Genomic DNA, 25,511 nt, shown 5'->3' with positions numbered 1-25,511 from the left:
AAGGAAGTGGTTCTTTTAGGTCAGGCTTTTCATTTGCCTTTAAGGGTCACTTTTCAGTATGAGGTGCTCTGATATGCTGACATAGTTGTTATTATGCCATTATAAATATAGATATATATACATACACACATATATAATGGTAGGGGCAGAATTACTTTGCACTTTGTGAAGTTTACCAAACTCACTTGTGGATCAGTCCCAACATTATTTTGGTACTACTGGTAGCAGCTAGTGATGCTTGAATTAAGTAATGTGGCTTTTATGCAAACCTCCTAATATTTGAAACAGTATCTAGAAATAATAAATAACAAATTGAGAGCTCCTTACGATAAGACAAACAAGGAAGAAATTTTAACTGGAACAGATGGTATTTTTTCAGCCTAATTTGCATTTGCCTTCTTATCTCCCTTTTTTGTTTAGTGTTCAGTCTTTTGTATCTGTATTAGCAACTTAATTTATTGTATATGGAGGCATGACTAATATGTTGGAGCACGCAGGGCAGCATGGTTTGGAAGCAGTCCATAGGCCAGAAGTGCCTTGCAGGGCAGTGATTTGTTTCCTTTTTCTAAAGGACAGGTGGGAGGGCCATTTGGGCAATAAATACTTGGACACTGAATTTTTTGGTAGATAGCTCTTGGTAGTCCCATCTAGACATAATGATAGCATGGCTAAAGGATGGAGGACACAGACAATTTTATAGCAGTTTCCTACAGTTATGTGTGTATTTATAAGTATGAGAAGAACTGGACCCATAGAAGCATCCCTTGAAGATACCACATTCTTCTGGAGAGAGATGAAGAGCTCCTGAATCAAAATAATAATTTATTGATAAATGCTAGAAGTGGGAATGAGATGGTGCTATGTAAGATTCTGTAATGCAGCCCACGGTGATGAGTCTGAGTGTTGGCAGGGATCATCTGGTCTGGATTTAGTGGTTGTGTTATTTGCTCTGTAAAATAAGCTAGAAGTTACTTGTGAGAAAAATGAGCAGTGAAATAGTATCATCTGCACAGATCTGACATGAGGAATTTAGGAGTTAGAGGACAACACAGAGTGTGTCTAAAACAGAGGCTGTGTTTAAAACCTTTTTCTCTCAGTCATGTTTCCAACTGGTAGTCCTCACAAGCAGGGATCAAATTTAGCCTTAGAATGCAAGAGTCATTTAAAATTAAGATTTCCTTCTTTGCACCATGTCTGAATTTGATCCCCATAGGATGCTGAACCTAATATAAAGTGATTTTATGTATATATTCATTTTTTAAAAATTGATAATTCATGTTTATAGCTTTTAAGTGTGCTTTAATACTAAGCCAGTACTGACAGTTGTCAGACTAGTTATGCTACTCTGTAAGAATTACAGAAGCTTTTGGTTTGGTAGGAATTTGTGCAGTACACACAGTGATATTCAGCTCTTCAGATTGGAACTTCTCCACCTCCTGTTAGAAGAATTATTGTCAGAGAATGTAAGAAGGGGAGGAAGGAGGAATTGTGGGGGAGAGAAGCTGCCCCTGTTTGCACAACCTTATGTCCAAGAACCACAGGAGCTGGGGGCTGATGGGGAGGAGGTTTTTTCAGACATATGCTGATCCTTTAGCCCCAGCTAGGAATAAAACTGGACTGTTTCTTGCCTTGCAGCAAAGGGAGGAATGGAGCAGGGCTTGTGATGGTCTGGAGGAATAGCTGTGGCATGTTGTGCCTTGCTGGGAGGGTGGCACTTGGCCGTGCCCTGGTGCAGATCCTGCTCCACACATCCTACCTAGCCAGTTCTGGTGTCCTGCCTGTCTGTCTGTTCCTGCTCTTTGGTTATTCCTGTGCATTGTCAGAGTTCCTTGCAGCCTGTATTCCTGTCTCACTTCAGGTACGTGCTGGTGGTTTTCATCTCTCTCTTACCCATACCCATGTTTTCATTCTTTTTCTCATCCTTTATGTTTTCCTTGGAAGTGTCATTCCTGTGATTTTTTTTCTTCCTTCCTCACTATTTTGAGAATGGCTGAGTAAAAAAGGAACAAGCAGGTAGCAAGTATTAGTTACTATTAGTTAATCACCTTCTTTGTTAAACCAATTTTTATTTGTTTTTAGAGTTTCAGGTACAGTATTTATACAGTGTTTCAGTTTCTTGTTATGCTTTCTGTTCAGGAGCTCTGTTCTCACGTTCTCAAATATTTTCCTAGTATTCTCATACTGTTCATACATTTATATATATAGTACCCTCACTTTGAACATATTGTTCTGGAGCATATTGTCATCCTAAAATTTGTTCAGTCCTTCATGTCAATTTGTGAGGCTGTATAATTTTTCTGAGTGCTTTCTCCATATGTCTAATACTTTTTGGATTACACTTGGTTTGAAAAAGAGCTCACTGTCTTTTAATCTGAGTTGATTCAACCTGTGCAACTCCTGTGAGTGTCACTTAGGTGGTTGAAATAGCCCTCTCTTGCCCTGTGTGTTAGTGCAAAAATTAAGACATCACTTTGTTGAGCTGTTTGTTGGAGGTTGGGTCAGGGTCACTCTGCAAGGAGCTGAGAGCATCCTCACCTCTGTGCAGGTCAGAGGGGAGCAGATGTGGGCAATCCCTGTGCAGGGAGTCACCTCTTCTCAGCTTGCAACCTTCAGTGCAATCCTCTGGTCCATTTATTCAATGGAAACAGATTCTGCAAGGCACAAATATCTGGAGAGCAGCAGGCCTGGCGAGACACTGTTGTACCTGAGCTGCTCAAAAGGTTGCATTTTAGATGTTCACAAACAGACAGTTTCTTGCTGAATTATGTAGACATCTATGGCATCTGTTTTCTGTCTGAAATAAAGGGCAGTAAGGTGCAAAAATGTCACTCAGTATAAATAGGCATATAGTACAATTTTGATACTAATTTGTCAGGATAGTGATATGAACTTCAGTGTAGCTCTAAGCTAGCTTGCTTATTCATCACTTTTTTCAGGTTTCCATTATGTTTTTTAATTTTTTGGAAAGTGCTGAGGTAAAAGGTATTGTTGCAATATTTATACTGTGTTGTTTTATTCAGATTGCATCTGAATTTTTTCCATGTAATTTTTCAGGTTAGGATTGCTGCTGCTTTCTACTTTTGCAATGCACAAGCCTTTCAAGTGTGCTAAGAGTCTCGTTACTGAGCTGATTTTTGACAAACAGAAATCATGTTTTTCACTGTTTCTAGGAAAAATGTAATTGAAGACCTTTTGGTTTCTTTTTTTTTCCTTTGGAAAAAAAGAAAAGGATGCCTCATCTGAACAGATTTTGAAGAATCTGTTTGGAAGGGATCATAGTGGTTTTCTTTTTACTTTTTTTTTCTTTTGAAGGAAAACATCTTGTTCCTGTGAAGAGACCCAATTTGTCATGTGTTTTCCAGAATTGTTAGTATATGTGAAATAATCTCTTAATCAGGCTCAAAGTTATGAGGCGAATAGTATTCAATGCTGGGGCTGAGGGTGTTTTGTGCATCAAGCTCTGTGCCCGTGGGGGTGAGGATGATGAGGAGTGTTCGTGGTAGATCTGGACATTTCATGCTTCTTCACAGGAAGGTGAGCAGAGCTTTCTTTCTCATCCTTGTTTGTTTCACTTTTATCTGCTGTCCTGGGAAAGAAATCTCTGGGATCATCCTGGGAATCTGTCAGAATGTGGATGAACTTGCAGTAAATTCAAATGCTGTAATTTTTGGGTCTTTTGTAATGCTAATGCATTCAATGTTGAGTGGGGAAGAAAACATGTAAAAAGCTAAATAAAAACGTTCTTAAGAAGTTATGAAAATTAAGTTTTCAGTATAAAGCAATCTGAATTAGGTCGGTGTGAATGAGATGGCTTCCAGTGGTGTGGGTGACCATACTTGTCAGAGTGTGTTTAATACCTATCCAATCACTACATACTTTTGTCATCTTCCAGACCCCTTCTCCACACAGTGTGTAGGGCAGGAGTGGTGCCTGTTGACTGATTATTTCCTCAGTATTTTTATGTCTATGATACTATCTTGTGTAGAATTTCTTATCAGCTGCTTCTTGCCCATCCCCTGTGCCTTCCAGCCTCCCATCCTGTTCTTGCTCCAGCTCCTGCCTGTTTCTCAGCTTGCCTGTGCTCCAGGCAGGAGCTTTTTCCTCTGTGTGGCTGCTGTGACCCAGAGGGAGGTGGCAAGGACAGCAGGAGGGTGTCTCAGTTGAAAGGAAAGGCCTGTTTGGCCTCTCTGGGTTTGACTTGCTCTGTGACAATGCCTTTTATCAGGAGCTGTTGGTATTGAGGAGGTGAAGCAGGCTCAGGCTGTGTGAAATACTCAGCTTTGTTGCCACAGGAGCTCCTTGTAGTTTTCTTATTGGACTTGGAGTGGCCAGGAGTGAATATGTGGTGAAACTCACTGTAGCACCAGACATTATAATAGATTTCAAGTCCCCAGTCTAAACTAAAAATGCCATAGTTGTGAAATTGGTGTTAAGATTACCTTCAACTTGAACAAAGCAATGTGCTTTTACCAGCTGTTAGTCCTGCAAACAGCTGAACCAAGTAAATTACCTTACCTTTTCCCTCTATTCTTATGTTCCTTCAAGACCCCTCTCTGCAAGCCCAAAACAATCCAAAAAACCCCGAGGGCTGCAGGCAGATGCTGGTAAATGTAAATTTGAAGGAGTCAAATCTTACACAGATCAACATGATTGAAGAAGCCTTTGCCACAGAGCACTGGCTGTATACAGGGCCACCTGAATCACCTATGGAACGCATCTGTTTGTTTCAGTAATACTTGCCTGCTTTATGTTGTGTTTAATTCTGTTATACTCAATGGGGGAAGCAGTGGAAAGCTTTGAAAGAGGCTTGGGAGCAATTTTGTTCTTCATCACCTCCTCGGGGTGTATAATGAGCCTGCATTTCCATGGTGCCGTTAATTTGCGAAGTTCCCCGAGGTATTTCTGAGTTCCTTTGGCTCCTCCAGCTGTGGCTGGGGATCATTTCAAGCAGTGGTGCAGGAACATGCAATCCACTGGAATGTGGTGCCCATTGGAATGCGGTAATCTGCTTAACCATGTGCAGTAATGCAGCATAAGAGGGCGAGGACAGGGAGGGAATAATGCAAAATCCAATTGAAACTGAGTGGGCAGAATGCCATTAACCTCAGAAATGTAGCAGTTAAAAATGAGACTCCAGCTGGAGTGGGCACACATAACACAGGAAAAATACCATTTCTCTTTGACAGTTTCTAGTTCTAGCATTTGAGTATTTGGATGGCAGAAGTGGTCAGTCATGTCATGTTTGGGCAAATGATTACTGGGGAAAAGAGATGAGAGTATTTTAACTTGCATCTAGCTAGCTGAAATAACAATTTCTTTGTCATCATGTTATTTTAATATCTATATATATAAACCTGACCTGGGTCAGTTTGCTTTCACCAGGTAAGATGCACTTATCTGAAAGAGTCAGATTACAAAACAAAACAAAAAATCTCACTGGAAAGAACATTGTTTAAGCAGTAATGGGGGAAGATGTGTAGGTTTTTTTTGACTTTCCATTCAGAATAGTCTACATTTGTTTTGGTTTCCTGTAATATTTAAATATATAATGTATACTTTTGGAGAAATATATCGTCATAAAGAAACAACTTTAGCTGATCATTGTGCAGTTTTCAAATAAATTTTATTTAATTGAGCTGTAATGAAGCAGAAATATACACTTAGATTAGAGCAAATTTGATGCTGATTGTTGTTGTTATCCTTTCTCTGGGAAGAATGCTGATCTGTTAAAGGAGCTAGTTGTTTTCTAAGAACTGGTCAGATTCAAAGTATGTTAATGATTTGAAAGGTGAGGAGATGTGTAATTGGAAACGTGTGGGGTAAAGTATTTTTTTGGACTTTGACAGACACTTCTATATCTTCCAAACTTACAATGTTAGTTGAAAAGTAAATGTTACTGCAAATTTCCTTTTCAATGCATTAGTTATATTTAAACTAGGTGTTCAATAAAACAAATATGTCCAGGCTTTTGTTGTCTTAACTGAAGATCAAGAACTGCAAATAATTTTAGCTAAAAACAATTAAAAAAAAAAATTGAAGAGAGGCCAGATATTGTTCAGTGCTGAGCTACAATAATGTAGCTATTGTGGCTTTGTCTGCTAGACCATAGAAGGTAAAGAATCATCACTCACTTTCATGTACAGAACTGTGTTAAAAACACATTTTAAGTTGTTTTTGAGATAGGATTGTTGGTTTTTTTTAATGTAGTGTTCCTCTGCAGAGGGATCCAGTGACTTAAAGTTACTACATATGGTCAGCAAATTTGAGGGACTGAGAATCATCCAGCACTGAATTTTGTGAAATCATCATAATTATTACAGAAAAGCACATTGGAGAACGTGAGCAAACTTATTGTGTCAAATTCAGAGACAAATAAATGGAGAACTGCTACAACAAACAAGATTTTTTGTAGATAATTCTGTGTTGCTTTTATGGGCCGGGGTGGGCTGCTACCCTAGATAGTAATTGAGCATTTTTTTAATTTAGCTGTGATGAGGTTTTGTGTGTGCTTTGTCCCAGTTTTTGTAGGATCAGCATAACTTAGTTTGTTGATAAGATAGATAATTAGTAGATAATGTTACTCTGCTGATGCTTTTTGTGTTTACTTTCTCACCTGCTCGTTATTCATGTTTAGTCTCCTTTTTAGTAGGTTTTGTTTTGATAAGTTGTTTTTATTGCTCAGAGGAAATGATGAATGAAGGGAAAATACTTGATGCTGGTTTGTAGTTTGTATCATCACCTTTGGTGGGATCAGTTCCATTTGCTGTCAAATTTGTAACAAAACGGTGTGGCAAGTTGTTTCCTTTCTTTATAGGAGCTGTTGAGGGATCTGAATTATTGTGTCTGGGTGCTGTGTAGTGGTAATAGTGAAAGTTTGTTTTATATTGGAAATTAAAATTTTGCTACAAATGAGTGATCTTTATCCAAAGGAGAGTGTTGGGTGGGTTGGGAGCACTTGCTGTTGCAGAAGGTTGTATGGTCACAGAAACAAGAACTGGCTTTTCCTGGACTAATATATCCATTTAGAATGACCCTTTTAAGGGATCTTAGAACCTGCACTAAATCCTGGAAATTCGTTTCCGGTAGAAAGTTAGGATTTTCAAATTTCATGTGTTATGCAGGATTATACAGCCTGCTCATACAGTGAGTTGCCATGGAAATGGTGACATGTGGCTCAAAAGGTGCATGCTGGGGGGCCACACATGCAGAAACTACCTTTTTACATATTAAAATAAGCTGCTGCATGGAGTTAGCAGATTCTTTGCTTCTGGAGTCTATTTCAACAAAAATACGTAATGGTATTTTATAACTTGGCCAAAAAAATAGTGGGTTTTTGTTCCTGCAAAGGAGAAAAAGAGAGAGTACTTCATAAAAATAATGTTGGAGCACACAGAATGAATCACAGTATGTATATTTTTGTACTTGCTAGGTGAGTTCAGAGGCAGGGCACAAAAGATTATTTCTACCTCCCAGGAACTTAAGGCGTAGGTGACTTTCTGTCTGCCTGTGTAGAGCTTTTTTTGTCCTGACTGCTGTGGACTTTGGTACGTGACCTGGCACTTAGTGCAGGGAAGTACTGCCAGAGAGCAGCAAAGCTGGGGAGCAGGGAGTGAAAGGGGGGATTCCAAAGCTTCAAACCCAGCAGTGATGTCCATGTGCCTGCCCATTTGCCCTAGAAGGGCACGGTTGTGTCAGAACCTGGGATGGGATGTCCTGGGAGATCTGCCTGGTTCTGCAAGCACACAGTGATCAACCTTCAAAATTTTTAGAAACTCATTTATGGTAACTCCAGGTGTAATTGCACATAAGCTTGTAGTTAGGTGCTTGTACTTACAGATGTGCTTGCAGGTGAAGTGTGAGGAAGCCTTTAGAGATGGTCCAAGTGGAGTTGTTGCCCCCTTGCACTGATGTTTGTTCAGTCATTCCCTCCAGCCCTGGGTTTTGCTCTAGTGTGAGCCTGGGTTGTGCTCGGCTGTTTGGCAGCCATGGAAGCAGCAAACAGTTGGGATGGTCTTGGCTGCAGTCCTGTGGCAGATGAAGATGTTTAAAGGGCTTGGAGGGCTGTCAGGGCCCAGACCTCCTCCTTGCCCAGCTCTGTGGGCTCAGGCTGTGCCTGCAGTGAGCAAGCTGCTCCCTCAGTGTGAGAGGGGATTAGGGTGCCACATCCTGGGGCGTTGAAATCAGGCTAAATTGGTAGTCTGTAAATGACCATCTGCTGGCCATCCGCTTACAGGACTGAGAATTTAATGGTTAGCCTTCTCCATTGGACAAGCCAACCAGGGTAGCTGGCAGGATGAACCATGACAGTATTGCCCTGCTGCCATTGAGCACCCTGTACTCTGGAGTAACAGCTTTCTTCCCAAAGAAGAGAAGCTGTCTGGCTGGCATATTTCAGGACCACTGCTTTTGTTGATACAGATGGGGCAGGTTTTGCTCTCTGGTGGAGTGATGGCTGGTTGTTCCCTTGCTGTCTCAATACCTCTGAGTGAGGTTTTGTGTTTAGAGGAGCTGTGCAACCACTGGTGACTGATTCAGCACTCTGCTCCCAGCTGCTCCGTGGTGGCTGCAGTGGCAGAAGCTGAGGTGTACTTATGCAGATGAAAACTCTCTAGGTCAGTTTGAAGCTAGCAAATTGTAGGAGAGAATGTGCTTTATTTGCAAGTGACTCGTTGGCTTAAGCTATTTGGTTTTCCAAATGAAAGTAGTGACTGGTGGTTGGGGTTTTTTTGGGTTGGGTTTTTTTTTTTTTTTTTTTTTTGCATATGTGGTATTGAGAATGGAAATTCATTGTAGCCACTTGGGCTAAGCTTTAAATTTCATCCATTGCATATTGATGTGTTCATCTTTGTGGTGTACTGGAATATGAAATGTTTTTGATGTGTCCCATGCTGCTCTAATTAAAAGGTAAATTCTTTAAACAAGGTAGATTTTTTTTTAGTGTATGTTTGTTTGTGAAGAGGTGTTGCTGCAATTACCAGATAGCACTTGAACTCTGCCTTGTTGTTAAGAATCACTTAGGGCTGACTAATCAGAAATACCTAGATCAGAATTGCAATCTTCAGAACATTTTATTTATTAATATGTAGTAGAATAATTGCCTACTTACTCCAGAGTCTTAGGTATGAGCTGATTCCTTATTTCTTTGACTTGTTTAATGTTTTTAGGGATCCTCTGCTGTTATTTAGGTTGAAATGCCCTAACTGTGGTGTGGGTTAAGTTAAGTACAAACACAGAATGCAGAGAAAAATCATTCCTATTGTGATAAAAAGTTCTACATGTAGTAAAAAAATTTCTTTTCAAATGCAGGCCTGTATGTCTCTCCCTACATTACAGAAGTAACATTCTGTTACAGTTGAGTGCAATGTGTTACATCTTAGTGAAAACCGTGCCTGAGATATTACATGCTTAGAATATCAGAAGTGTTTATGGTTTGGAGTGCCTGGTTTGGCTACTGGAACACAGGAGGGGAATCAGTAAGGGTTTAGGAGGAGCTGTAAAGTGACCATTCTGTAAGATGACGTGCCACGATGATTTTCCCTTGGCAGAGGAGACTGCTGTTGGTTAGCCTCGTCACTTGAGAGGGAAATGTTTCAGCTGTGGGAGACTTTCATTTCATTTAACAATTCCTTCTTCAAGCCATCTCTGTGAACTCACTGGAAACTTTCATATAATTGCAAGTCACGAGACACTTGAACACATCCTCTGGGAAGTGAGGGACTGCTGAGAGTAATTCATGGTGAACAGCCTGTGCTGGGGGTCCCACCACTTCACAGGAGTGGGTAGGAGAGAGTTAAAGCTTTTACAGCCTTACTTGAATAGTACTTGGCTGAAATCCTTTATCTCAAGCTTCATATTGTGTTAGATAGTGACCAGGAAACATCGGTATTTATATTGCCAAATTGCAGTGATTAGTGTAGTGTTATTCCTAGAACTGCAAAATGTTCCTACATTACCACGGTTTTAATAAAGCATTTATTGCATAAATGCTTTAGGTTGTATTGCTCAGAAAAACTTTAATCTCTTTTCAATTACTTGTACATATTTAAAAAAAAATCATTAAAATGTACAAAGTAAATGTGTTCCTCTTTTCCAGGTAAAGAAGGTGATACAGTTTAGGCTGAAGTTACTTCTGTTTCTGAAGTTTCATCAGTTACAAATAACAGAAAAAACGAAATACATCTGGTTTATGTTCACCAGACATCAGGAGGAGTGAATCAAAACTCTGAAGTTGGTTATTTATAGCTATTTACAAATATTTTACTTTAAAAAAAATATTCAGAACAGGGAAGATTCTTTTCCTTAGCGACTCTAAAAGTTTTTCTTCCCCTCACATACTGTGCCAAGCAAGAGTCTTATTAAATTTTCCAAGTTCTCCAGTACATAATAGTTAAATGTTTTTATGTCAATTAATATTGACAGGAAGTCAGTTTGAACAGCATTGGAAAATGGAAGTAGTTGGCAGAACTAGCTAATTTCACTGAATTTCCTTCTGCTAAAAATATCTCTAAAAGAAGCTCTCCTTTTGAGATACAATGAATGCTTGTTTGACTGTAGTTTAGAATTGATGGTGACTCTTGTCCTTTAACCGAAAGAGCCTGAAAAATACACATAACCTTTTGAAACATATTTAATTTCCTCTGTACTATATGTAATTATACTTATGCCCACCAAAAGTTTACATACATGTTTGACTTGATGTGTGTGAGTAACCCCATCAGCTTGAATGATCTGCAGTAGAGGTCATGTAGAGAAACTTATGTGAAGTTGAGCATTTGATTTCTTTCTAGGTACAATTAAAGTTACTGCTAACAAAGGCGGTGAAATGTGTGCGGATTATTTGGAGCGCTTGCACTGCCGAGCTGCTTTCAGCAGCACTAATCTCCAGCAGTCTTTCCTTTCTGAGGCTTGTTCTAAACCTCCTCCAGCTGCTGTGCACATAAGAAATGAAACAAATCTCTTGGTGGGTCCTGAATTTGATTAAATTGAAAGCTCAAGAGAGCAGCAGCCCTTTTGAGTATTTCTCTCTTCGGGGACTCGATGAGGAGCAGTAGCTGTTCTGGCACTGCTGCAGGTCTCTTTTCTGTGCATTATCAGAATTCAGAAACTCTGTTAGTTCTTGATTCCTTTGTGTTACTGTTTCATAATGAAAACATGTTGTCAAGCCTTTCGGGCTCCCGCCCTTTAATCAGCTGTGATTTTGCATTGGGAGTCATTACATTTCCTATTAGTGGCGTTTTACAAGCGTGTAGATTATACATTGCTGAGATGAAGTTTTTAATATAATCTGGTGAGGTTAGTAATCTTGAGGAGAGGTCAAATTAATGGATGATGTAAAAGCCGTGTGGAAATCTTAAGGATACAGTAAAGAACTGGCTTGTGCTGCTTTAGAAAACTCAACAGTGCAGAAGATTTCCAAGTTAAAAACTGTTTTTGCTTGCTGCTGCTAGCATTCAACCATGGTCCATTACAACAGAGGTGTCCAGAATACAGCAACTGGAGGCAATTTGGGGCTTCTTTTGGGAGGGAGAGGTTTTCTTTGGTGTGGGGTTTGTTTTTTTTTTTCTCCTATCGTGTTGGTTGCACACTTGGTGATGCTGCAGCAGTAGTGAATCAGGGTGAAGGACAGGAAGGTACCTCCTGAGACAGGTTCTCTTTTGAGCATTGTAATAAACATCTGGATTTGCAGCTGGGGTAAAGTGCCTTGCCCTTCTGATCATTTTTAAATAGTTTCTTTGCCTTTTCAAAAAAATACAAATGAATATATGTAGAGAGCAAAGTGTGCAGCTTTGTGTTCTCCGTGTACATTTTTGTATTTGAAGGTAAGCATACACAGCATGACCACAGTTAAAAATGGTTGCTTAAGCTCTGCTTAAAAATGTTTGTTTTTATAGTGCTTGCTGATGGCTTAAATATGCAAAATATTATTTAATTGATTTTGATTACAACCTTTGTGAACTTGTGCAGAAGTTGTAATGCCAGGACAGTGATACAGCTCCTGTGGAGGTTTTAAGAGTGTTTAAATAAACTGCTGGAAAACAAGGGACCTTTCTTTAGCAGTGGATTCTACATATCAAAGCTAAAAGGTGGACTAATACGGTGACATGAAATTATTGCTGCCATTGATTGTTTCTTTTTCTTCCACAAAGATACATTCAAAAATCTTTCCACATTACTCAGAAGCATGAAGTTCTTAGGCATGTCATGTGTTTTGAAATGAAACATGAAGAAAAGCTACTTTCCATGATGCATGATGAGTTTTTAAAAATGTAAATGGGTCTTTATAGGTCTCAGACATCTGTTCACCTATTAGGCTGCATTGTAGTCATTGAGGGGGAAAGTTCAAGGTATGGTAAAGATATATTTTGTCCTACTCCCAAGAGAAATTTCTTCATCATTTTGCTTATCTTGAAGCATAATATAGTATTTCTTCTGGGCTTTTGGCTGACTTTTTAATAGGTATATTTTTAAAATCCTTGTGCTTGGTTCTTCAAAGCACAAGTAGGTGGTGAGAACATTCTGTTTCACATTAGAAACAGAGACCTGTGGTTCAGAGCTGGTCAGAGGAGAGGTCTTAAGGCAAAGTGTTTATGTTACTGTAGCATATTAGATTTTACTGTAGATTGAACTGAGATTCTTTTGTGCTGAAAGAATAAGCCTGTGCAGTTTTGTTTGAAGAGGCAGGCCCTTAAAATTATAGCAGGTATTTATTGTCTTGATTGGACATTAGGGAAGAGAGAATTTACATTGATGACCAGGGGGTTGTTGTAAAAACTAGGTAAGATGTAAGATGGTTACTCAAATGTAGTACTAGAAGCAGTATTGTGTTTAAGAATTGTGATTTTTGTTCCCTCACGTATACTAATTAATGCAGTTCTTGTACCACAGTGGGTCTTGGGAGCAATATGTGTAGTATTTTTGGTTTAGCCTTGGGTGTTTCATTGACATTTGAACAGAAGGACAAATCATTAACCTGAGTTAGTGAGCACAGGCTTGATGTAGAAACACTCAATATTTAACTGGAAGTTTTATATTTACACTAACTTTGGCTTCTCTTCTCTATGTTCCAGAAATACTAGTACGGAGCATTTGACCTGATCTCTACAGCTGAATCTCCTGATAGCAGGATTAGGAAAGAGTGCCTTCAGAACCAATATGTAGCAAATGGGTGTCACACCCCTGAAGCTCCTCCCTGGGTTCAACACTTGCATGTTTTAAGGATCCTAGTTGCCTCAGCATTGAATTGTTCTTGTGGACTTCAGAAACAGATTTCATGTGGTGCTTGCTGAACGTTGAGTCACCATGAGTAGTAATCTAGGAAAAGAAAAGGACTGTAAAGAGAAGGATCCGAAAGTCCAGTCGTCAAAAGAAAGGGAGAAGGAGGCTAAGGCCTCTGGAGGGTTTGGGAAAGACAGCAAAGAAAAGGAGCCTAAGACCAAAGGGAAAGATGCCAAAGATGGAAAGAAGGACTCCAGTGGCACGCAGCCTGGGGTAGCTTTTTCAGTGGACAATACGATAAAAAGACCTAATCCTGCCACAGGTACTCGCAAAAAATCCAGCAACGCTGAAGTGATCAAAGAGCTAAATAAATGCCGGGAGGAGAACTCCATGCGCTTGGACTTGTCCAAGAGGTCTATACACTTGCTTCCATCAGCTGTCAAAGAGCTGACGCAGTTGACAGAACTTTATTTATACAGTAACAAACTGCAGTGCCTACCGGCGGAGGTGGGCTGCCTGGTGAACCTGGTGACGCTGGCGCTGAGTGAGAACTCCCTCACCAGTTTGCCGGACTCTCTTGATAACTTGAAGAAGCTGCGCATGCTCGACCTGCGGCATAACAAACTGCGAGAAATCCCCTCGGTGGTGTACAGGCTGAGCTCCCTGGCCACCCTGTACCTGCGCTTTAATCGTATAACTACTGTGGAAAAGGATATCAAAAACTTGGCAAAGCTCACCATGCTTAGCATACGAGAGAACAAAATCAAGCAACTACCTGCTGAAATTGGTAAGTGGTTATACTGAGCGAAAGTGTGATGCTGTGTTACCTTCACTTTGCAGTTCGGTTAATTGTACATAAACTGTCACTTTTCCAACTGCAGTTCATTTAAAACTACATAAATTGGTGCTCTTGATCATACTCTTCCGCTGTTAACTTGAGAATAGTCAATACCTTGTATATATATATTTTTTTTTTAAACAACAAAAGCCCTTTTTCTTCATCTGTCACGTTAAAATCAGATATATCTTGTTTTCCTTGTTGCTTTATACTTTCACATGTGTCTTGACAGCCCAGATGGTTTAAAAAAGAGATACAGGGGCACTGTTTATTTTAAGGTTTTTTTTATAAATCGTTTATGAACTGTTGCAAGTTAAACACATTATGGGCATGTTACAGAGGGGTGTGACCACAATTATACAAGGTAGAATAGGTAGCTACATGGTATTACCATGAGCAAGCTGTTGGGTGCTGTAACAGTTAATAATCTAGGTTAATGATTTGTGCAGGTGTCTGTCTTTTATAGGACATGAATATATTAATACATGGACTCTGATGTGACCAAATGTTGTACACATGGCTGATGATTCTTATGACTTTGTAATGAGTAATATTGGATTTTCCAAACATTGTTACAAAAGTTCAAAAGATGCTGAACTAGTATGAAAGTGCATTATTAATTTCAATGGTTTATTTCACAAAATGTGCTGGACAAGCTGTATAGCAAGAGCTTCTGTGTTGTTCCTAATACATTCTGCTTCACGGAAAATATGTCTTTGTAACACTGTTCTCAAGCAATATTTGAACAATGTATGTGCCCTATAAAAGTGTGATTCTGTTAATCATTAGGTTTTTTCCTATATATCACCGATTTTTAAAATGCAAGCATAGTTTAACCCTTTTGGGGGATGGGGGAACATAAATTTCATGCAGTTAAGGAACTGCTTTGAGTTTCTTCAAGTGTGAAAAACCCTTGTGGAAATCCTTGTAACACAGTGAGTAATAATTCCCATGCCTGTTTCCAAAGGCTGCTGTGGGACTTTTTCCTGTTGTCCAAGCCCTGTGTGAGTGTGTTACTACTGAAGTGGCCCTCTGGTCACTCATTTTGCAAAGCTTGGGAAATGCTCGTTTGTGTAGCTGATAGATCTTTCTCAAGCCAGCAGTGTTTGCTCTTTATCTTGCATGTTGATATGAAAGACACATAAGAGAACATGTTTGTGATTGTGGGAACCCCTGGACGTGCCTGAAACTGCAGATCCAGTGACCAGCAGTGCCCGGACAGAAGGGTTTGTCCGTGGTCACAGGAGTGAGGAGATGCAGTGGTGATGCCAGCTGCTGGTCTGAGCCTCTGGCCCCTGTGGCAGCTGCTGGGGATGGGTTCTGCTGGAGCCACAGGAACGCTTTTTGCCAGGCAGAAATGAAATGGTTGATGTGGTATGTTTTCTGATGTGATTTTTGAGTTGTCATGAGCATCTCAGAATCCTTTGAATTTCCCCTGGGAGAACGAAGGATTTACAATTTTCACCTATTTTGACACTTCAGTTTAAGTTCAACAGTCTTGTTGAGTTTTTTACTGATCAACAAATCTTACTGGAAACCACGGGGCTGATGTTTACAGAAAACCCAGCACAATGCGTGTTTCTACATTCATTGAAGAAATTGTGGCCAATTTAGCTGTTATACAATTGTCAATATTGTACCTGGTTCTGTTTGTGGCTCAGTTATTAGTTAATCTTGCAAAGAGCCATCTTCTGAGGTTCAACTAGGGATAGTGCTGCATAAATTTAAATACCAGTAGTGTGTGAAGAAAAGACTCGTGTGAGGTGTTAGATCTGAGTGTTTGGTGTTGTGCTTTAGAAACTTCTCATAGGTGTGTTTGATACTGCAGACATTGCTGTTGCTGAAACCTCTTTATTTCTTTTTTGAATGTGGTTTACATTAAAGTATGTGATGTCTGTATGTGTTTGTTCACAGTAGTCTTGAAAGAGATCATGTGCAACTGCTTCATGGGAAAATTAGTAGGTACTTGTGTCATGAACGTGTGACTCGTTTCTTTCTTTTGTAATTTTTATTGTCTTGATATGTGTACAGGCAGTGTTCTCAGTTCTTTGTAAAAGCCTAGCTTGAGAACATTAACTACTTGAGTTCTGTCTTTGTATCCAGCAGTTTGTCCTGCCTTTATTTGAACTATGATAGTGCTCATGTTCCTTGTTATGGGTCAGCACCTCATTGTGGAAGGCCTTTTAGAAGCACAAGTGCAAGACAACTGTCCCCCTTATGAAGAATTTCAAAGGGAAACCACCACGTTCAACAGCATCCTTTTTTATTCAAAGTAAATTTCACAGACTAGATTGCCTGAAATTGAATCAGGTGAAAAATAAAATTAATGGTGTTTAAGTAACACAAATAATGTAAACTGCCAAGACTCATAGTACAAGCCCTCGAAAATCTTTTTCATCAGAGTAAAACCAGATAAGATAGTTGAACTTCTGTAATTGGTTTCTACTCACTCACTTTAATATTAATTTTTTTATGAAATAATTGAGTTGAAAACACAGCTGAAAAATGAAACTACTGAGAACTGTATGTCTGACTTTCCAATAGAATTTGTTTAAAGAAACAAATGTTTCTCTGTGTCACATAGGCAATTCAAAAAAACTCTTCCCTTTTAAGTCTCAATGCTTTTAGTCCCTTGTATGTTTTATAATCCAGTATATAAATACTATAAACTACCAAGCAGTCATATTATCAGCTTGTAAATAACACAGAAAGTTTTGTTGCTGCAGAGCGGGAAGTAAAATGAAACCATTATCTTCTACAAAGCAATATCATGCGGAGCATTTCAAATTCTTTTTAAAAATGCCCCATTGTTCTAAGGCCTAAAGCTCACAATGGCATGCTGATGTGCTCGTTCATATTTTTAAAAATTCAAAGCTTATGTAACCTGCTGACTTGTCCAGCAAGGAAGAGTCCTGCAGCAGTTAACTACGATGTGCTCATGTTGCTGATCTGGTGCACACTGTGCTAAGAATCCTGGGTTTTCTTTACTTTGTCTTTTGAAAGTACATGTGCTACAAAAGGTTGGTCTGGATAAAAAGAAAATTAAAGATCCAGACTTCAGTGTGAAAAACGTTGCTATTGTTCCCTCAAAAAGGAATTGGCATTAAGTCTTATCCTGGTGCTACAGACTTGTGATGGATTTCACTGTTACTAAACAAAAATTTTCAGGTTTTTATAAGAATAAATGGCCTTCCAACTTTAGGATCTTGTTTTAAAATAAAGGATCATCTGATTTGTAAGTAATCATCCCATTGCTTTTCTAGGAATCTTTAGTCTCCAGCTTTATTTTCCTTCTACTCTCATTGAAATAAATTGAATGTAAGGACATTTAAGTGCTCTGATAATTAAGAACTTCCTTCCAACACCCAGTATGTCTTTGAGTTGTTGATTTTTGTGCCAATGATGTTCTGGTGTTCTTAGATGAAGCACTTTCCCTCTGTTGCCTACATTTGTTCTCAAGTGGCCCTGGAAACTGCTTTACACCTGACCTATTTAAGATATTTGTTGTTTTGTGGAAAACCTGGAAGAGGTGAACCTACCAGCTCTGAGCTGCTGGGAAATAAGCTGGAGTTTGGTTCTGTTTTGGACTTTCAACTGTCTTTATAGTTAAACAACACAAACTTTAGTTAGGTGGCTACAATTGAGGAAAAGTTGCTTTGCATTTAAAACAAGCATTTTAGTGAGAAAGAGGAAGTGTTATTAGCTATAGTTAGTAAACAAATGTATATGTTTCTGGTCTTTTTCCCCCCCAAAATTAAGCATTTCTTATTCCATTGGACCAGTTGCTTTATTATAGGTAGGTACCTATATATATAGGTACCTACCTATAATAAAAGTACCAAATAATTTCTGCTTGTATTTATCAGTCTTCTCTTAACACTTTTCTAGCAACATCCATATTGCTTCTACATTTTTAATGCAATTTGAAATTATTTCAGTCGACTGTGTGGTAAGCTGAGGTCTTGGTATGCATTGTTGTATTTTCAAATATAAACATATTTGTTTGAATAAGATGTAAAAATACTTAAATACTTTGTTTTGGTTTTGGTTTTTTTTCATCTTTAGCCAAAAGCTCTGCAGATGAATTAGTGGGAGTTTTCATGAAATGGATGGGCTGATGTATAACAGCTTCATGGTACTGAAATTGGCAGTATCCACTCCCCTCCTGGCAGCTTCCCAGATGCTGCTTCTGTTGCCTGTTGCTTTGGGTAGTTGAAATCAGCGTAGTTCCAGATCAGCCTGGAGCTGGTGTGGGAGGAGGAGTGGGAGAGCTTGAACTGAGCAGGGAGAGCAGGACCACGCTTGGCCACACTGAGCTGTGGGATCAGCTGGGCTGGCTGCAGCTCACCTGAAGCCTCTCAGGTAGGGTTGCTCTTGTTGTATATAAGCATGTCAAGTACACTGCAGGTGCTTTGAGGAAGGGTGGATTGCTGTCTGCTGAGAGCTGTTAAAAATGCATCAGATTACGTTTTCAGGATCTTTTTCTCCCTTTCTCTCTGCTTTCCATGTTTTGTACCACGGAAACGGGTGTAGCTTATTGGAGTCCTGGTACCATTAGTTCAGCTGCACCTGAAACAATTTTTTTAATGTTTTTATGTATAGTGGTGAGGATCCACTGATGAGAGTTTCTTGATGGTGAAGCTACTCTATGTTCTCTCTCACAAATTGCATCATACCTAACAGTGGTGGAAAATTGTTTGAGTGCATCTTGCCCTGTATCCTGGTTCTGACTCTAGCCCTAAGCAGATGTGCATAGAAACAGAATAAGTTTAAGTATGAGGCTTAACCTGACTCCTTGCCCACATCCAGCTATTTTCGTATCAGGGATTTCCTGGGTCTGGTGCACCTTGTTTCTTTAGTAATTCTCAGTACACTCTTCTTTCAAAGGCTTGGCCATTTTTTCCTTTAAACTCCTATAAGTGCTTTAGCAAGGTCTTCAAGTTTGCTTTGAATCTTGTTCCTGACCATAAAGGTCATTGTTACACAGATGTTGAATATATATATATACACACACATATATATACACATACACACACAGACACACACACCAAGAGCAAGGCAAAACTTACCTGTTCACCTACCTGTTAGATTTCTGGTGGCATCCATGAAATAAAACCTTAATGGAAAGTTTTCCATGTGAAGACTTTGCCAAAAAACAATCTGGAGGGATAATTGTGGGGATGAGGTCACAAGGTGGACATCAGCTTCATCTCCTTATCTGGTAAATTGTCCATTCCACTGAGATCAAAAAGTGGAAGATTAGAGTGGAAGAATGTGAATGCTTTGGTGAGTCAGGCAGTCAGCATGAGAAGGATGGAAACCAGAGGAATTGCCTTGGGATGAGGCCAAGCAAATGTTTCAGTTTGCAGGCTGTTACTTAAGCAAGCCTTTGAATTTCTTATATTTGGAGTTTTATTGCATTCCTCCATGTTGTGTTGAAGGAATTGTTTTGCACAGTCAAGTTGATAATATTTTCTTTGCAAAGACAAGGTTGCATCTTATACCAGTTTTGAATATTTTTGTCATGTTAGTTCACACAACTGAAATAGAAATAATATTGTCAACATGGTTGAAATTACATTTACATAGATTCTGCAAGTTTCTTGAGACTCCAAATACTGTGTTTTCTTTCTCTGAATACAACTCTTTTTCTGGGGAGAATCTGGTCAGGGCTGTTCTGCAAGGGAAATATTTTTAGAATGTAGTTCGGGGAATCTGCCTACACCAGACCAGGAATGTCTTTGAGACTCTCTTCTGTTCTTTTCTTCCCCCACTACCCAATATTTAGATCATTTGTGGTTTCTTCACTGCTTCAAAACTCTTTTCCATAACACTTGCACCTGTTTTGTTTTCAGTAATATAGACAGTGGACCAGATGTGCAGCCACATTAGTTCAGGTTTACTCACGCCATGCTGAATGTGGTCCCCCCTTGTTAAACAACTCATTAGTTGCAAAGCTTTGCAGTGTGATGCTCTAAATTTCATTTCCCCTTTTTTTTTTTAGCAGACTTGATAATATAGAGAAATATTTGTTTACATTATTTGTATCTAAGAACACCTTCCTGTGTTTCATCTGTTTGAAGGAAAAAAATTATATTTCTGGGCTTAAATGATGTGGTAATGTCTGCAAACAATGGTTGAGAATACTTTTATTTATTTGTATTTTAATGTGATAAAAGCATGAAGTTTTTAACAGGAGTGGAGTAAATATAAGCATTGAAGCATGTGTGCTGCTCTCTAAAAGTCAGCGATAATGACTGCTTATTTGTTCCAGTTCTGGTGGTTTTCTTGAGCTGCAGGAAAAGTTTAGAACTCCTTTTGACCAGCTTCAGCTTTAGTGTCTGGGTTCTGATTCTTGTGAAAGCTTTTGTGGGGATGCAGTTTGGTCTTGTCAGCTAGTCAAATTCCCCCTGATTACATTTTCTTCAGACTGGCTTTAGGATAATGATAAAATAGTCCTGCTTTTTGATCTACTTGCAGAGCTTACTGGGATGATGTCCCAAGTGTAATTCCAGTAGATACTGACAGCTTGTTAGAAGTCCAGGGTTAGGTGTTTTTTGGTTTTTTTCTTTTTTAATCAATGCTGCGATTATTTTAACTGTTTGAATACTTTCATAAGTACTGAACAGAGGGAAAAAAATCACTTCCCTCAGGCTGCCCTTGCTAATGCAGCCTGGAGGGTGGTTAGCCTTTATTATTTGAGAGCTTGTTCCACACTCAGAATGGACGGGATCCAAATATTACGCCAGGTTCAGCATCACCAGGACCCCCTGGCTCTTCCCTGCAGAGCTGCTTCTCACCTCCTGGTGCAAGGTTGTCTCTCTTTATAGGGCTATTCCCTGCTAGATGAAAGATTTTGCCTTTGTCTTGGCACTCAAATGAGGTTCTGGTGTCCACTTCAAATCCTGTCTTGAGCCCTTGCTAAGACATATTTCTACATTTTGCATGTTTGGGATTTTGTTTGAACATGTTTTTAATTTTATTTGTGTTTGTTGCTTTCAGTTGTAAGCAATAAATGAAAAATCTGCTGTTGTGTCTTGTTGAAACTTGTTTTAGAGCAGATTTTGAGCCTTCTCAGGTGAGCTTTACTTCTGTGTTTTTGAGTGGTTCCCACAACTAGATCCTGGTGTGCATTCTGCAAATTGTGAATAATATTACTGTACTTATTTCTTACTTATATGAGTATTTTAACTTTGGTAGTCACTAAGTCACTCATGACCATATTAAAATTGCATTCCTTCTCCTTAGTAACTCTTCTGTGTAAGTTCCAGTTCTGCAGTAATAATTCAGAATAGCTCTGACTGCTTACCTGTTCTTTGGCTGTTGGTAATGCAGAACAAAGAGCTCAGGCTGCCTGTCACAGTGAAGTACTTGGATCTCATAGACAGGCAAAATATTCTGAAACTGGAAAATTGTTTTTATTTTTTTCTAAAATCAGGAAATTTGTCCCAAAGACTTTTTGTAGACTGAAAAATAATTCTTCCTTTTTATTTTTTCTTTTGCCAGCAGAGAGCCAAGTGCAAGTTGAATAACTACGAAAGTTATGGGAACTGTTTGTAACTTGTTCCCAGCATTGCTAATTTTGGATAATTAATACTTACAAATTAGCTTACAACCAGTGTTCTGACACACCAGCCTGAAGTCCCACTAGTATTTGCATTCTCCTCTTCCTTCTACTTTCCATAAGAGTCTTGATCCTCCTGCTGTGTCATCTGGCCCAGGATTTATCATGTTGTGAAGGATTTCATAATGTTCAATCTGCTTAAGCATGGGCAGGCATGTCATTAATCCAGTGGAAAACAGGCTACATTACAAATTGTGTTTGCCATCCAAGAGTGGTGCCCACGACTGAATTAGTGATTGGAGACACTGAAGCCTCTTTACTATTGACCTATATACTCTCTCCAACTGTTAATTTGTGCATGTTTCAATGTTTTTTGATGAAGCAGTATTTTGTGTTTTAAATGGCCAAGAAGAACTTTCAGAGTTTTGTAAGTCAGGGCATGTAACCTGCCTCTCTTGTCATGATAGGCTTTCAAATTTGGCCATGAAATGGGGCTGTAATTCTGCCTCATTATGCTGAAAATGTTAGTCATTTCATTGTGCTGGTTTTTTTAAAGCAGGTATATTTAGCATTGTCATACTATAACATTTATTCTTCGTGTGTGTGAGAACAACAGTGAGGTGATTGCTCACGCCACCTTTTTAAATGATTGTTGAGGTGAATACATAGCTGTATTTTTAACAATTTTTTTTCTAATGGGAGGTGGTTGGAGTCTTCACAAACTATCTTCTCTGAAAAATGCATTTGAATTGTGATTTTTTTTTTTGAGCCTTTTAACATTTTTAAAAACTACATGCTAGGGTGTAACTGACTGTTTTGCAAAGGTTATTTATAGAGAAACTGTTTTATGTTTTTCAAATGGGCATTGCTCCTACTTTAAAATCTTTTATTGTCAAGCCAGCTAGTACATGCAATTCCTGTCTGCTTTCTTGGCAGACTTTGAGCTTTAATTGCTTTTTTTTCCTTTGCAATCACAGTGCAATATAGTTAAAAAAAAAAAAGGTAAAAACCTCTCCCCCAAAAAACAACTAACTCCAAACCCTAGCACCTTCCTAGTTTATTTTTTAGTTGTTGTGAGGGTGCTTATCCCTTCAATGCAGTTGCAGGTAGTTTATAGAGAATCCTTTATTCACTACTGTGAGCTTAGAACTTGTCTGTTTTGGACATTACTTGTAGCAAAAAGAGTTACTTCATTTGACCTGTGGTTAGTATTTCCCTTTGCAGTGCTCGCATTATTGTAGGGATTTTGGGTGTTTGAACAGTGTTTTAGTGAAGTGACGCAGGAGTTGTCCACATAATGAAAAGGAATGGTTTTTTCTTCAGGAAATTGCTTTCTGGTTAAGGCTGATTTTGATCTGCTGCACATTTCTAGCTGACTTATTTCTGTTAAATCAAGATAACAACACGTTTCAGCAAATTTTATGTAGTGCACAAAAAATTGCAAATGTTGATTCTTTTACTATGAGTAAGATCATGAGCTCCTTACTCGTTAGACATTTTTGTTTTTGGACCTGAGCAAATCTTTGCTTTAGGAAAACTTTCTTTTTGATTTTGACATATGCCTCTTACCCTGGCAAAGCAAAAACGCCAGATTTCAGTTGTATCTTGGTGAAGCTTATTTTCCTTTTTTTTTTTTTGAGGAACATTTCCTCAGTACAGCTGCCACTCTTCAGACAATAGGGAAGGACGCTTTCACTGAAACATCAGCTCCTGGGAAGAGCATTCTGCAGATGGCCTCCAGCTTGGCCTCTTTGTACTTGCAGCTCATTATTTGTCGTGTGGACTGCTCATGCCATGTGTTTGTGCTGGTGCAGCTCCTGACAGAGCTGCTGTTGTGAGCGGTGCCGTGCACAGTGTGGCCATTCACACTGGGGGAGCTCAGTGTGGTCACTCAGCCGGGCAGGGAGCTGCCCCTGGTGTGTGGCTGTGCCTGCCATGCCCCCAGCCCTTCTCCTGCCATGGCCTAGGGTGTGTTCAGCACTGCTGGTCACATTCACTGGGCTGTTGCTGGTGCTCAGAGCAGAGAGCTTCTCACCCAGGAAAACAGAGCTTAAAGGGAAGACAGGTTCAGTGCTGACTGACCACAGGACATTACTAGCATTGGTTTGTAAGGGACCGGACCTTTTATTTCCTTATTCCTCTGTTTTCCTACACTTGATCTTCTAAGCTACATTGATTCCTCCCTTTCCCATTCCTTGAAGATTCCCTAGTTGCCATCCCTAGCTGATCTTCCTTTTACCTCAGAGTAGGTGTTCAAGCCCCACATGCAGTGACAGCCCTCAGTAACCTGCAAGGTGCTCTGAAGAGCCTTTCCATTTACACACCCTGCTGGGTCTCACACGTACTTGGGCACCCAGGATTTTGGTTCTCAGGGCACAGCTGCTCCTTTGTATGCCTATGCATGTGAAAATGTCAAAAACCTTTTCGCTCAGTTGATTAGAGCATGGTGCTCATGACACCAAGGATGTGGGTTTGATCTCCCTGTGGGCCATTCACTAAAGAGCTGGACCTGATCTTGATTTCTGAGTTAACCTCTTTATATGTGTACTGTTAGGGTTATGAAGTAATTCTGAGACTTTCATTCATTTCTATCTCAAATGTGGTGTTCAAGTTGATAGGCTGGGTTCATGCTCTTCACTTCTGCAATCTGAGTCTATCACATCACCTAAATGTTTTTCACCTTGTTGAGCATACTGGATGTAACATTTTTTTTGCCATACATCATGGAGAGCAACAGGAAAAATGTACCTTGAGTGATTTTTGTTGACTTGCATGCTCTCTGTTGTGTCTCAGTAATTCAAGTTAAAGTATTGAAAAAATTTTAGTGCCAACAGCATTTCATCTCCCCTCTCCTTCTACCCTTAGAGGGGACAATAAACCCATTTTGATGAAATGCTGTCAAACTATAAGTATCTTTGTGTCCAAGAATAAGATTCCTTACTGAGCAGTGTGAATTAAAAGCTGAATATTTCTGTATCTCTTGAATCCCTTTCCTTAAGTCACTGTGCTTCATGATGGGGCTTTAAATTTTGATTTCTGCTCTAAAGTCTAAAATTTGTTGGACAGTTCTCAATCTGTTTTAACATTCAGTATTTTTGTTAAATGCTTACCAGTTTTGCTTTTTAAAATAATGCCTACATCTTTAATCTAACACTATTAGGTATGGCTATCCAAATTAAATTAAAGTGATTGGTTGCCCTTAATTTTCTAGAGAGACATAGGTATTACTTTTCATTATTTTTCCTCCTCAGGATTAGGTAGTAAGATGTTTGTTTCAAACATTTGGCTTGCTGTTGTCAAAGATATCAGCAGGTGCAAAAATGAAGTGAAGCACATGTTGCTGCAAAACCCCCCAGCATTTCTTTGACTTCAGCAGATGTAGAGTGGGAAGAGTCAAGTAAATGAGAACTCAGCGCAATGAAATGGAATTTATGCCATATTTCAAATTTGACATCATTGGTTAAGATCTGAAGTGAAAACAAATGAAAACAGCAATCATGAAGTGGAAACTACTGCCCCAACATATGTGAAGGTTCTTGAGTTACCTTAGTAAAATTTTGTGAGGCTCTTTTTTTGTTTGTTTAAAGGGAGGGATGTTCAAGTCTTCCTCAAGCTTTTCTTCCTCCTATTGCATTCTGCACTTTGCCCACTTTTTCCGTGAATAATAAAGATGCCATTGCCTCAGGCCATTAACTCTTGCTCAGTTTTTTCTTACATTTGCTCTCTTCTGCATGGTAGTGGCATGGACATGTGTGGGTTATGCAGTGCTGGGTACAGCACATTTATCTGTTGCCTGGACTACACTCGATTGCTGATTTAAGAGAGGGGACAAGCACAGTGATGGAGTAGCTGCCTGAGCACCAGCTTTACATTTCCATCTTCTTAGTTTCTAGC

General features: G+C 39.3%; 1 protein-coding gene across 2 annotated transcripts in view; it reads left to right on the top strand.

Annotated features, from left to right (window-relative positions):
- SHOC2 (SHOC2 leucine rich repeat scaffold protein) overlaps positions 1-25,511 on the top strand; it is a 61,576-nt gene that overhangs the window by 10,850 nt on the left and 25,215 nt on the right. For both annotated transcript variants that reach the window (XM_063405323.1, XM_063405324.1), the window contains exon 2: positions 13,068-14,002. In XM_063405323.1, coding sequence (XP_063261393.1) covers positions 13,300-14,002 — 703 coding nt within the window. In that variant the 5' untranslated portion in view covers positions 13,068-13,299. The remainder of the gene's footprint in view (positions 1-13,067; positions 14,003-25,511) is intronic.

Source organism: Prinia subflava, chromosome 9, assembly GCF_021018805.1.
Source record: "Prinia subflava isolate CZ2003 ecotype Zambia chromosome 9, Cam_Psub_1.2, whole genome shotgun sequence".
In the NCBI taxonomy this organism is placed as follows: domain Eukaryota; kingdom Metazoa; phylum Chordata; class Aves; order Passeriformes; family Cisticolidae; genus Prinia; species Prinia subflava.
The sequence above is the reverse complement of the archived record's forward strand: the minus strand, read 5'-3'. Positions and strand labels throughout refer to the sequence as shown.